The sequence below is a fragment of the Galeopterus variegatus genome, unplaced genomic scaffold, assembly GCF_000696425.1.
Source record: "Galeopterus variegatus unplaced genomic scaffold, G_variegatus-3.0.2 Scaffold631, whole genome shotgun sequence".
Classification (NCBI taxonomy): domain Eukaryota; kingdom Metazoa; phylum Chordata; class Mammalia; order Dermoptera; family Cynocephalidae; genus Galeopterus; species Galeopterus variegatus.
In genome coordinates, this window is record NW_007726742.1 from 380,754 (window position 1) to 393,563 (window position 12,810).

General features: G+C 36.0%; 1 protein-coding gene across 5 annotated transcripts in view; it reads left to right on the forward strand.

Annotated features, from left to right (window-relative positions):
• Positions 1-12,810, forward strand: part of GTF2I (general transcription factor IIi) — a 78,672-nt gene that overhangs the window by 1,211 nt on the left and 64,651 nt on the right. For all 5 annotated transcript variants that reach the window (XM_008570785.1, XM_008570787.1, XM_008570786.1 and 2 more), the window contains exons 2-7: positions 2,525-2,663; positions 4,993-5,127; positions 5,997-6,180; positions 6,353-6,381; positions 9,441-9,495; positions 10,422-10,465. In XM_008570785.1, the coding sequence (XP_008569007.1) occupies positions 2,525-2,663; positions 4,993-5,127; positions 5,997-6,180; positions 6,353-6,381; positions 9,441-9,495; positions 10,422-10,465 (586 nt within the window). The remainder of the gene's footprint in view (positions 1-2,524; positions 2,664-4,992; positions 5,128-5,996; positions 6,181-6,352; positions 6,382-9,440; positions 9,496-10,421; positions 10,466-12,810) is intronic.

Here is a 12,810-nt window from a genome sequence, read left to right on the forward strand (position 1 = left end):
CCCCCCCCCCCCCCCCCCCCCCCGATTAGGGCATTTTCTTATTTTTACTGTTTTTAGAATTTTATAAAATTATCTCCTTACAGAAATTTTAGAATGGTTAGTGTTTGTATATTGTTATTTTATGAATGTCACTTATTTCTGCTCTGTGATCATAAAATCAGCCAAAATTTGTGACTGTTAATGTGAAATGAAAATGTAGAGATTAAATGCTATCCTGTTGATATTAAAATAATTTTCTTTTCTTTTCTTTTTTTTTTTCTGTCCTTTTTGAGACCGGCCGAACCGCGCTCAGCCAGTGAGCGCTGTGAGCGCACTGGTCATCCCTATATAGGATCCGAACCTACGGCGGCCAGCGCCGCACTCTCCCGAGTGCGCCATGGGCCCGGCCCTTAAAATAATTTTCTTAAATACTGTTCTCTTATGTGAACATAGGGTCACATAAGACCCATTCTCTTCCTCAGAATTTCTTTATAGTTTTCTCATCTTTGGCATGGTCATTTCCTTATTCTTAGCTTTTGTTTCCTCCTCCCTAGCGGGAGTAAGAGTCTCTCTCCTCATGTTCCTAGTCGTATATTATGAAGTGTAATCATAGGTGTATAAAGTACCGAGTTCTTTCTTGGCTTGCCAGAGTGCTAAAGAAACCAAGGTCAGCTTCATCCTTTCCTTGGTACATAGATTTCTTTGATCTAATCCTTGGATAGTACATGAATCTTGCCTTGCTGTTTCGTAAATACTGCCTTTGGTGACAGGGTTGTCCAGCTAAGTGTGGATAGTGCAGCAAGAATGCACCCTCATTTATCACAAGGTAAGTAAATAATAGTTTCTTACAGGTGAGCAGCTGCAGCGTATGTCATATAAATGTGTTGTAAAGAAATTACAGTAGTTAGCGCCCTCTAGAAGTTCTCTACTATGGCTTTATTATAGTTCAAGATTTCTGATTGTCTCAGTAGCTGTAGAATTATTTGTTCAAGAGAACATTTTAAAGCAATGTTATGCAGAAGTAATTTCCATTTAAGAGATTAAAAGGTGGTTATTGTACAAATCAAAAACAAACAGAGGAAAGCTATATTTTTCAACAAATGATACTGAGAAAATAGGCTATTTGGCAGAATTAAGAAAAAAAAGGGCCATATGTTCATCATATGCCAGGTGAAATTCTAGATGAGTAAAAATAGTTTTATGAAGACAAATTTAAAAACCAGAACAAAATATTACTTAATTTCATAAACAGCTTTTCTATGCCTAAAATCAGTGAGGTGCTTTTATGGATCAATAGGGAAATACACTAACAGTAGAAAAATGGGCAAAGGACATGATAATTTTCAGGAATTATGGTATAATGCTTTTTAATTTTAATATCAATTGATGGAGTATTGATTATGATATTAAGATACCCTTTTTAAAGGTTTCTGGAAATCTTGCATAGAAACATTTGTTAGGATATTGTAAACCTTCTTAAAGTGAATTTCAGTAGGTTTTTAGAACCCTGAAAATAATTATTTTCAAAGTTTTCTTTTACAACTGTTTCACATCTCTCTTTTGATAAAGTCATTCAAGATGCACATAATATTTGTTGCCAGATTATTGCTGTAGTGCTTTTTTTTTTTTTTTTTTTTTGTCCTTTTTGTGACCGGCCGCACCGTGCTCAGCCAGTGAGCGCATCGCACCGGCCATCCCTATATAGGATCCGAAGCCGCCGTGCTCCCAGCGCCGCACTCTCCCAAGTGCGCCACGGCTCGGCCCTGTAGTGCTATTTTTAGGAGGGAACATTGCATTCACCAACCTTTTCAATAATGTTAGCACTCAGTGAATTGTGGTACATCCATAACATGGAATATTATATACTCTAAAGTTTTCAAAGAATATTTAATCTCATAGGAATACACAGTACATAGTAAAAGTCAATAAGTAGTAAGTATACTTACCTAAATGTGATTACAGTTGTGTATACATAGGGAAATACTTCTGTAGGTATAATTCTGTAGTGGATGTTGTGGTGTGTTTTCAGACCCCCTTTCAGGACTGATGTAACTAATTCCCCCAGCTGCTGTGAGTGTCAGCCAACTTGCGCAAGGTGTCACCCCTTCCCTGGGGAGGGCCTCCCCAGCTCCTGAGCTGCTCTGGTGCAGCTGCATCAGCATTCAACTCTCCCTCTGCCCAGTCTGCCCTCTCTCATGCCTCACAGATGTTGTTATTTCCAGAACTCCCCAGCAAGTCTGTGCACAAATCTGAGTCTATTTCCTGAGGAATTTCACTTATTATAGATTACAAGGGATTTCTGCTTTTTTTCCTATAAATTTTTTGGTTTCTTTTGTTTAAAATCAGGCAAAGAACTATTTAGGATGAGCGGTACCTTAAAAACAATAGGGGACTCTCTTCTGTATATATTTAAGGCCAGATACAGGAACTTCACCTGGTTCCGGATTATTATTAAGACAGTTTTAAGTGTTAGATTTTTAATTCATCCAGCAGAAATGGAACTTTTAAACATCTGTATGTAACATAATATTTATTTGTATTGTAGTGTAAAGAACTGGCCAAGTCCAAGGCAGAAGTGGCCTGCATTGCAGTATATGAAACAGATGTGTTTGTTGTTGGAACCGAAAGAGGACGTGCTTTTGTCAATACCAGAAAGGATTTTCAAAAAGATTTCGTAAAATACTGTAAGCATTGCATTTTTATCTTTTGTATTTCGTGAATTTTAAACCTAAATATTTATAGGTGAGACATGTCATATTTTCTTCTAAAGCAGAGTGAGATTTATACTAAGAAAGGTTTTCTGGTGTTTATAGAGATATTTCAAAATGCTCAAAATGAATCACTGAAATGGTGATATGTAAGGGTAAAGAGTTTAAGAAAAATGGAAAATGTTTATTGTACTGTGTTCCCTGCTTCGCATTACTCCGGATTGGTAGAAGACATTTACAGAAGATAGAGAACTTTTGGATTAAAGTTCTTATTTAGATAAGCAGTTCTCTTCTTGACAGATATTTGGTGTGTTGAAAACAAAGTCTTTCTCTGTGCAAATGAGTTTGTTTAAGCATGATACAGTTAAGCAGGTCTCCGCATCTCCCTCAGTGGAATAATTTATCAGAGTCTTCAGTGAGTTTTGTAATCATCTGTTCAAGGGTATTGGCGAGCTTTTTGATATTGAAACAAACAGTAGAAAAATTTACTATGGGATGTTTAATACTTGTGGCCTTTACAGTACCACAGTTTTTGTATCTTGTGTTTAACCTAAACCTGTTAATAGGTTTTATATTTCCTTAGTGAAACAGCATTATTTAAGTGTGGAAAGGGAACACAAAAGATGGGGTGTTAGATATGTCTCTAAGATATAAACTGAAATTTCCATTGTTGAGTTAGATCCAGTTCAAGGTGTAAGTCAGGTAGCTTATGAGTAAATAAAAACAGTTTTGTTAATTCATTAATTTCAATTCCCAGTTGCATTTTTATTCCTTTTAAAAAAACATATCTGATGTGACTGGCCAGTTACCTCACTTGGTTAGAGCGTGGTGCTGACGACCAAGGTTGAAGGTTCGGATTCCTGTATTGGCCGGCTGCTGGAAAAAATCCGTATCTTTTCTACACCATTTTATTTTATTTTTCCTCACTAGCTATAATCTTTTAAGCTTTTATAGTAGTAATCTATTTAAAAATTTTGTCGGTATTTCGTATCATTTTGAGAAATTTTAAAACCTTGATTATGTTTGTATATTTCTTTATACTAATAATGTTGTTTTGATTATGTGTATATCAGCTGCCATCTGTCCCATGAATACTATAATCCCACTGGCAGCTGTGTTTATGTTCCTCTTCCCTATACTGCCTTGCTTGTGTGCTTCTCCAGTGGTTAGAACAAGCAGTAGGGGAATTGTCCTCAGTTGCACGTTGTAGCCCCTGCCCACTGGTATTTGCACTTTGTTTTCATAACTAATAATATAATTCATAAGTACCTGGTATTTGTTTTTGTAAATTATTTTGCAGATAAGGAGCAATAGTGGTTTTCTGAAATGTAATCGGTTTATTAGTCAGATTTAGAATTCTTTGGAAGAATTCTAAGCCCTTTTTTGGGGTTTAGAAAAGTGCTATCCAATATAAATAAATACAGTGTGAGTCAATCATATAATTTAGAATTTTCTAGTTATGACATTAAAGAGAAGTAAAGAGAAACAAGTAAAATTTTAGTGGTAATAGTTTAGTCTAATATATCTAAAATGTTATTGCAACATGTAATCAGTATAAAAATTATTAATGGGATGTTAAGTCTACTTTTCGTGTTAGGTCTTTAAAGTACAGTGTGTATTTGTACATTTACAACACATCTTAATTTGTACTGGCCACATTTCAGTTGTCACATATGTCTAGTGGTTATTGTGTTGGACTTTGCAAGCCTAGAATTTTTTTTGTGGTGATATTTAAATTTGTAGCTGATAAATACTCATTTCCTTTTAAAAACTGCTAGCAACTAATTTGTAGTATCTTTAAATATAGCTACACTTATTTCAGAGATGGTAGCCATTTCATATTACTTTCTAGTCATTTGTGTCTTTTAGGTTTTTAATTATGTTTTTCGTGGCTGGCCGGTAAGGTGATTCGAACCCTTCACCTTGGTGTTATTAGCACCATGCTCTAACAAAATGCGCTAACTGCCAGTCCTAGGTTTTTATTTTTAAAATTCCCCCTTGGGTCGGCCCCATGGCTCATTCGGGAGAGTGTGATGCTGGTAGCGCGAGGCCACGGGTTGGGATCCTATATAGGGATGGCCGCTGCGCTCACTGGCTGAGCGCAGTGCGAACGACCCCAAGCCGAGGGTTGCGATCCCCTTACCAGTCAGAAAAATAAAATAAAATAAAATTCCCCCTTAATCCTTTTCCTTTCCGTTTTTATAACAAATCATAAATGTTAAAATACAGAAAAATAGATGCTTGCTAAAAGCCAAATATTTAGATAATGGGATATTGGTCTTTTATATTATTGATTATTTTACAGGTGTTGAAGAAGAAGAAAAGGCTGCAGAGATGCATAAAATGAAATCTACAACCCCGGCGAATCGGATGAGTGTAGATGCTGTAGAAATTGAAACACTCAGAAAAACAGTTGAGGACTATTTCTGCTTTTGCTATGGTAAAAGCAATAAACTTTAATTTTATGAAAGATACATTATATAATTGAGTTTTCTGAAGGGTTGATTACATAGTTGACTTAACAATCATATAACACATCTTCACAAATTGAATGGATTAATTCCCAAATATTCAGTTAACGTTAGGAACAACCCCACTGTACTCTCCACTTCCATTTCTGAAGGAACCCAGAAACACATGTAGCTATTAGAGCTTTTCATTTTTGAAATGCTAAACTCTCCAATCCCCTACAAAACTACTTTTTGTTAATCCAATCACATGGTAAGACCTAAAGCTCTTCTAAGAAAACAAAGGAGGAGGATCTAGGTTGTATAGTGGGATTATAGGTAAAATTCAGGTCTTTGGAGTGGGATTTCTAGCTTCAGTGTGGCTTGCTGCCTGATACACACAGGCTGACAGACTACACCCAGTTGTGAAGGAATGTTGTGCTTATCTGCTAAATTTTCAATGAGAATATTAGCCAAAAATTTCCTGGTATTTTATGGTAACAGTTGGATTTGTCAGGCCAAATTCTGAGGCCAAATTGTATATGACAAGATTGTGTTATATCAGGATGGGAGCGTCTGAAAGAAAGAATAATTTGTGCAAGAAATCGGCCATTGTTCCTTTCCTTTTGTGTAGATTTTAAAGTAAGATGTTTTATATCCTTTTCATTTTGACCCTTTGGATCTGTTTCAGGTTTAGAATTTCTGCTAACATAGGAGTAGGACCCTGCAGTATTTCAAAGCAGTTTTGAAACCAGATATTACAAAACATGAATGTCGTTTATTAAGCCATAATAAACTAATAATGATTTACTGTTTTAATCTTAGCATTTAATGATGTTTATCCTCTTTCTACCACCCACAGGGAAAGCTTTAGGCAAATCCACAGTGGTACCCATTCCATATGAGAAGATGCTACGAGACCAGGGGGCTGTGGTAGTGCAGGGGCTTCCGGAAGGAGTTACCTTTAAACACCCTGAGAATTATGATCTTGCAACCCTGAAATGGATTTTGGAGAACAAAGCAGGGATTTCATTTATCATTAAGAGGTGAAGTGCTTTCTCCCTTCTTGCCCATCAACAGTTTATTCATATAAAGTTGAATATTCACCTTATTTTAATGTATTTTTTAAATTCTTGTTTAATGCAGAAGTCACTTAAATTTATGCTTTATAATAATTTTGTGTATTCATATATAGTTTTTTGTTTTGTTTTCATGCAGACCTTTCCTAGAGCCAAAGAAGCACCTTGGTAAGTGATTGTTTTGCTTACACGGCTGGCTTCCTAAACCTGTTTTGCCAGGTTTTAATACATTTCGATAGTTTTTCTTTTATTTTCTTTGAGAATATGATGTCAGATATTTTGTAGTGGAGTATTATGATGTTTATATAAACCAAGAAAGGTTCATTGAGCTGAAAAAGTGTGTAGACTTGTGTTTTATTTTCAGCTCAGCTACTTGCTTTATGATGGTTTTATGTTTGCAGTGTATGTGTATACTGGATCTGCCTTCATTCTCCGTAATTATGAGTAGGATTAGGTTACTTAATGTTCTTGAACAGACAAAGTGTTGGGCCTGGGATTGGGGAGGGCATATACAACTGTGTATAAGCATTAAAGCTTCTGTATGCTTGTAGTCTTGCTTGTAGTCTAATGGAAGAGGTAAAGTCCATAAAATGACCTTGGCAAGAGCATAACATCCATACTGTAAGAATGGTTCAGAGAAAGTGGTATGGAAGTTCATTGGAGGTAGGATTCATTTATAGTTCAGGGAGGACTTTATGGGGAAGAGGGCATTCAGATGAGCACTTGAAGGATGAGGAGGGTTTCAACGGGACTTCCATTAGGGAAGTCTAGCCATTCCATTTGAAGAGAAAACATGATAAAAGAGTGATACCTTTTGGAACCAAGTTTGTTTGAGACTTTTGACAGTAATTAACCAGTATTATTGGAAATCTCTTAACATAAGGATGAAATGAAAGAATAATATATGCATACACACATTTTGTTTTACTCTCACCATGGTGAAAAGATAATTTTTTAGTAGATTTATTTAGGCATAATTGACCACCATTAAATTCTCCCCTTTTAATGATATATAATTCAATTATTTTTAGTAAGTTTACAGTCTTAAAAACTTAAGGACAGTTTTACAACCATTATTATAGTCTAAGATATACGTATACACCATGGAATAGCCAGGTCAGTCTAATTAACATACCTCACATATTTTTTGGTGAAAATTCATACTTCCTTTGTTATGAATATTTTTTTTCTGGAAATATTTTATATTGGCCTAGTCTGCCATTTATATGTTATAACATTTTTATTCTAGAAGCCTGTTTTGATACTCGGGGCCTGGTTATTAAAGAATAGTTCTATGTGGTGTTTTATAATAAGTGGCCCAACTGGGTGGGTTTGTATGATTCAGCTTTTTTTGCCATACCAACTCTCAAAGAATAACTGACAACTTGTCATTGTAATGGGATTTTATTTTCCAGGTTTTTTTTTTTTTTTTTTTTTTTTTTTTTTTAAATAGCAACTTTATTGAGGTATAATTGACGTACAGTAAACTACATTTATTTATTTATTTTTGGTGGCTGGCCAGTTTGGGGATTTGAACCCTTGACCTTGGTGTTACAACACCATACTCTAACCAAATGAGCTAACTGGCCAGCCAAACTACACATTTAAATTGCACAGTTTGATTAGTTTTGACCCACATATACATTGTGATGTGTGAAACCATCATCACTATCTAGATAATTAACATCTTCACCATCCCGAACATTCCTCACACCCGTGTGTAGTTCTGCCCTTCTCTCTTGCCTGCTTCATCCCCAGGCAACCACTGATCTTGCTGTCACTGTAGATCTCATTTGCATTTTCTGGATTTTTATGTAAATGGAATCATCCTGTATGTACTCTTTTTGTCTGGCTTCTTATTTTGAAATTTATCTACGTTGTTTTATGAATCAATAGTTCATTCTTTTTTATTGCTGAGTAGTATTCTATTTCATTTTTATCTATATTTTGATATGGAAACATCACGACTTATTTACTCATTCATCTGGTGATGAATACTTGGGCTGTTTACATTTCTTGGCTATTAGAAAGAAAGCTGCTATGAATATTTAAATGCAGGTCTTTATCTGGACATATGTTTTCATTTCTTCTGGGAAAATGCGTAAAATTGGAAGGGCTGGATCATCTGGTAGTTGTTGCAGGTTTAACTTTTTAAGAAACTGCCAAGCTGGTTTTAGAAGTGATTGTTCCAGTTTACATTTCCACCAGCAGTGTATGAAAGTTCCAGTTGTTCTATGTCTTCATCAACATTTGGTGAAATCAGTCTTTTTTTTTTTTCTTTTTGTAGTTTTTTTTTTTTTTTTTTTTTTTTTTTTTTTTTTTAACCGGTCTGTATGTGGGATCCGAACCCTTGGCGGGAGCGCCACCGCGCTCCCAAGTGGCGCACTGTAGCAGTGCGCCACCGGGCCGGCCCTTTTTGTAGTTTTTTTAATTGAAGTATAATTCATGTAACACAAAGTTCACCATTTTAAAGTATACAATTCATTTGTTGTACAGTGATCACTACTAATTCTAGAATATTTACATCACCCTGAAAAGAAACCCCATACCTATTAGCAGTCACTCCTTTCCACTTCTTCTGAGCCAGGTCTGTTTTTTTTTTTGTAGCTGGTGGGTTCTGGGATCTGAACCCTTGACCTTGGTGTTATAACACCACACTCTGGGCCGACCCGTGGCTCACTCCGGAGAGGGTGGCGCTGCGCCAAGGCCGCGGGTTCGGATCCTATATAGGGATGGCTGGTGTACTCACTGGCTGAGCGCGGTGCAGGTGACACCAAGCCAAGGGTTACGATCCCCTTACTGGTCACACACACAAAAAAGGAAGAGTGTGGTGCTGATAACACCACACTCTGACCCACTGAGCTAACCAGCCAGCCCCCAAGATCTATTCTTAATAACAATCTATATTGTCATTCTTATATCATTAGATTGTTATTGTACCTTACTAGAGAAAATGGTATATTTCTGTATTCGTCTCACTGACAAAAATAGAGCTTTTTCATTAAGACGGCACCAATAGGTGAGAGATGAAAAGGTGTTAAGTGATTGTTATCTGTATTTATTTTTCTTGTAGGGGAGAACAAAGTATACTGTTTTACACCTAATACGGTACTTATTCTAGTATAACCCAGAGCTGTAAACCCCACATAGTTACTCTATATAAGCCTTTGGAAATATTGGTCATATTTGAAATGTTGGGAAAATCTAATTTTTTTTTTTGTACATAGGTGGTCGTGTGATGGTAACAGATGCTGAAAGGTCAATACTATCCCAAGGCGGAAGGTAAAATGTAATTTTTCATTAGTACTATTGAACTTTGACAACTCATGAATTTTAGTTTTTAGATTATTGAGATATTAGCATATTAAAAAGACCTTATGGGGCCGGCCCGTGGCTCACTCGGGAGAGTGCGCTGCTGATAACACCAAGGCCCTGGGTTCGGATCCCATATAGGGATGGCCGGTTAGCTCACTGGCTGAGCGTGGTGCTGACAACACCAAGTCAAGGGTTGAGATCCCCTTACCGGTCATCTTTTTAAAAAAAATAAAATAAAATAAAAAAATAAAAAATAAAAAAATAAAAAGACCTTATGTCACGGATTTCAAAGATTAATGTTCATTTAAATCATTTGGAGATCTTGTGAAAATGCACTTTTTGAACTGGTAGTTCTGAATAGTACTGTTTTCTGGGTAAAGCTGATGTTACTGACCACACTGAAGTGGAAAGTTGTATAATAAAGTGGAATTTGAAAGTTAATAGGCTACTCTATATTGTTTTGTTGTACTTTTTTCCCCAAAAGATAGATTAAACTTAAAGAAATTCAGTTGACATCTTTTGTTTATACAAGAAATGAAAATGTAAATTCTAAGTTAAGTCAGTTTTGCATTCAGTTTGGTCAGGTGGGTGATTTTATACTTTGAGATGTAGTGCATTTGAATACTGCGTGACTGGATTTCACCATTGCATAGCTTTTTAAAAATTTTTTGATTGAATGTATTGATTGTACATATTTATGGGGTATAGAGGGTTTTTTTATTATTGATTATGCATATTCATGGAGCACAGAGCTGACCGTCAGCACCAGCAGAGTTATATTTCAATACATGTATACAATGTATGGTGATCAAATCAGGGTAGTTAGGAAATTCATCACTGTAAAAATTTATCGTCCATTGTGTAGCTTGATCAGGGTTTTCTTTTCTTTTCAGTTGTGGCCCCATCAAAGTGAAAACTGAACCCACAGAGGATTCTGGTATGTACTAGTGTTTTCAAAATGAAAGTAAGGAAGACTTTTCCTTAGTTTAGAAGGTTATATTTTGACACATTAATTATTGTATTGTTTTGATGAGAAATAGGCAATCACTGCAAATTTATTCCAGCTGTGACATTATTTGTTAATGTTATGATATTATACTGAAACCCAAAAAGAGAATTTGCACAGTAAGTGATAGCCTGAAGTTCGTTGCTAATTAAACGTTTCTAGATAAAATTCATTACATTTTATTTTTTTTCAGTTACACGGGTATGTAGTGTAAAAGGCCAATTCATTTTACACCGCTTTTTACAAAAATCAATATAATACTCTCTCTTTTCCTTTTGCACTCCCATTTTCAACTCTAATCTGTTTTTCATATGAAACTCTATTTTTAATGTCCTGTTTATACTGTTACTTCATATAGTTTTTGGTATAGCTTAATTGATACATAGTTTTTATACCACAAAATTCATTTAAGTATAAAATTCAATAATATTTAGTAAATTACAGAGTTCTGCAACAAACACCACAATTAATTACAGAACATTTCCATCACCCCAAACAGAAGTGCCCATTTGCTGTCACTCTCTGTTCCTACAACTAATCTATTTTCAGCTTTTATAGATTTGTCTTATCTGGACATTTCATATAAGAATCAGAATATGTAGTGTTTTGCATCCTTTGTTCTGCATCATGTTTTGAGGCTCATGATCAAAAAAGTTTTAGCAGCTATAAGTAATTTATAACTGGATATTATTCAATCGTATGGGTATACTGTACTACCTTTTCTTTACCCATTTACCATTTGATAGACATTTGGGTTGTTTCCATTTTTAGGCTGTTTTAAATAACACTGCTATGAACATCCACATATGCATCTTGGGTGTCAATGATTTTATTTCTCTTGGGTGGATAAATAGGAGTGAATGAATTGCTGGGTTGTATGGTAATTCTATGTTTAACTTTTAAGCAACTGCCAAACTGTTTTCCGAAGTGGCCATACCATTTTATGTTCCTTCTAACACTGTAGAAAGGTTTTGGTTTTTCCTTCTCTTGACCAACAATTGTATTATCTTTTTGCTTATAGCAATCCTAGTGGGTGTAAGTGGTATCTCACTGAGGTTTTTCTTTTGTGTGCAGAAAAAACAAACCGTGTTTTTCCCACTGTACTCTAACATATACTTCTGACACTAGATGTGTGGGGATTTCTCCTCACCAGAAAGCAAGAAATCAGTTCTACATCAGACACTAGCTGGGTGTCCTTCAATTCAATTCTGACACTATCTACCTAGAGATAGTATCAGATCCCATAGATTAAGTGCTCAGTTCCCAAGGCTGAGCCCCATGTCCAATGCTGATGCTTCCACACCCTCCAGGAACCTCCCTGCGTTCAGCTCTCTGGAAGCTCTCTAAACACTGTCCTTTGGGTTTTTATGGGGCTTCATTACATAGGCATGATTGATCATATATCATTGGCCATTGGTGATCGACTTAAACCTTCAGCTCCTCTCCTCTCCCAGGAAGTTGAGGGATGAGGCTGAAAGTCCCAGCGTTCTAGTCCTGCCTTGGTCTTTCCTGTGACCAGTCTCCATCCTGAAGCTACCTAGGGACTGCCAGCTATCAGTCAACTCATTAACATGCAGAAAGACACTTACCACTTTGAAGGTTCCAAGGACTGTAGGACTCTTATGCCAGGAAAGGGAAGAGCATGAAGGTCATATATATATTTCGACATATCAGAAGTAGACATTAGTTTTTTGTAGATTGTTTTAGGTTCAGAGCAAAATTAAGCAGAAAGTACAGAGCTCCCATATACCCAGTGTCCCCATGTACACATAGCCTCCCCCACTGTCATTATTCCGCACCAGGGTGGTACATTTGTTTCCATAAATGAACCTACGCTGACACATCATTACCACGCAAAGTGCATGGTTTACTTTAGGGTTTACTCTTGGTGTTTACTTGCTATGGGTTTTTCAAATGTATGATGACATGTGTTCACCATTATAATATCATACAGAATAGTTTCACTGCCCTAAAGATCCTCTGTGCTCTGCCAGTTCATTCCTTCCTCCCCCCAACCCCTGGCAATCTTTTTACTGTCTGTATAGTTTTCCCTTTTTCAGAATCTGATATATTTTGAATATCGTTGTGGTTTTAATTTACATTTCCCTAACAATTAATGATGTTAAATATCTTTTCATTGGCTCATTAGCCATTCATATATCTTCTTTGGTGACATGTCTGTTTAAATATTTTACCCATTTTTAAATTGGGTTTGTTTTCTTTTTTTTTTTTTTGTCTTTTGTCTTTTTTCCGTGTCCGGCAACGGATCGCAACCC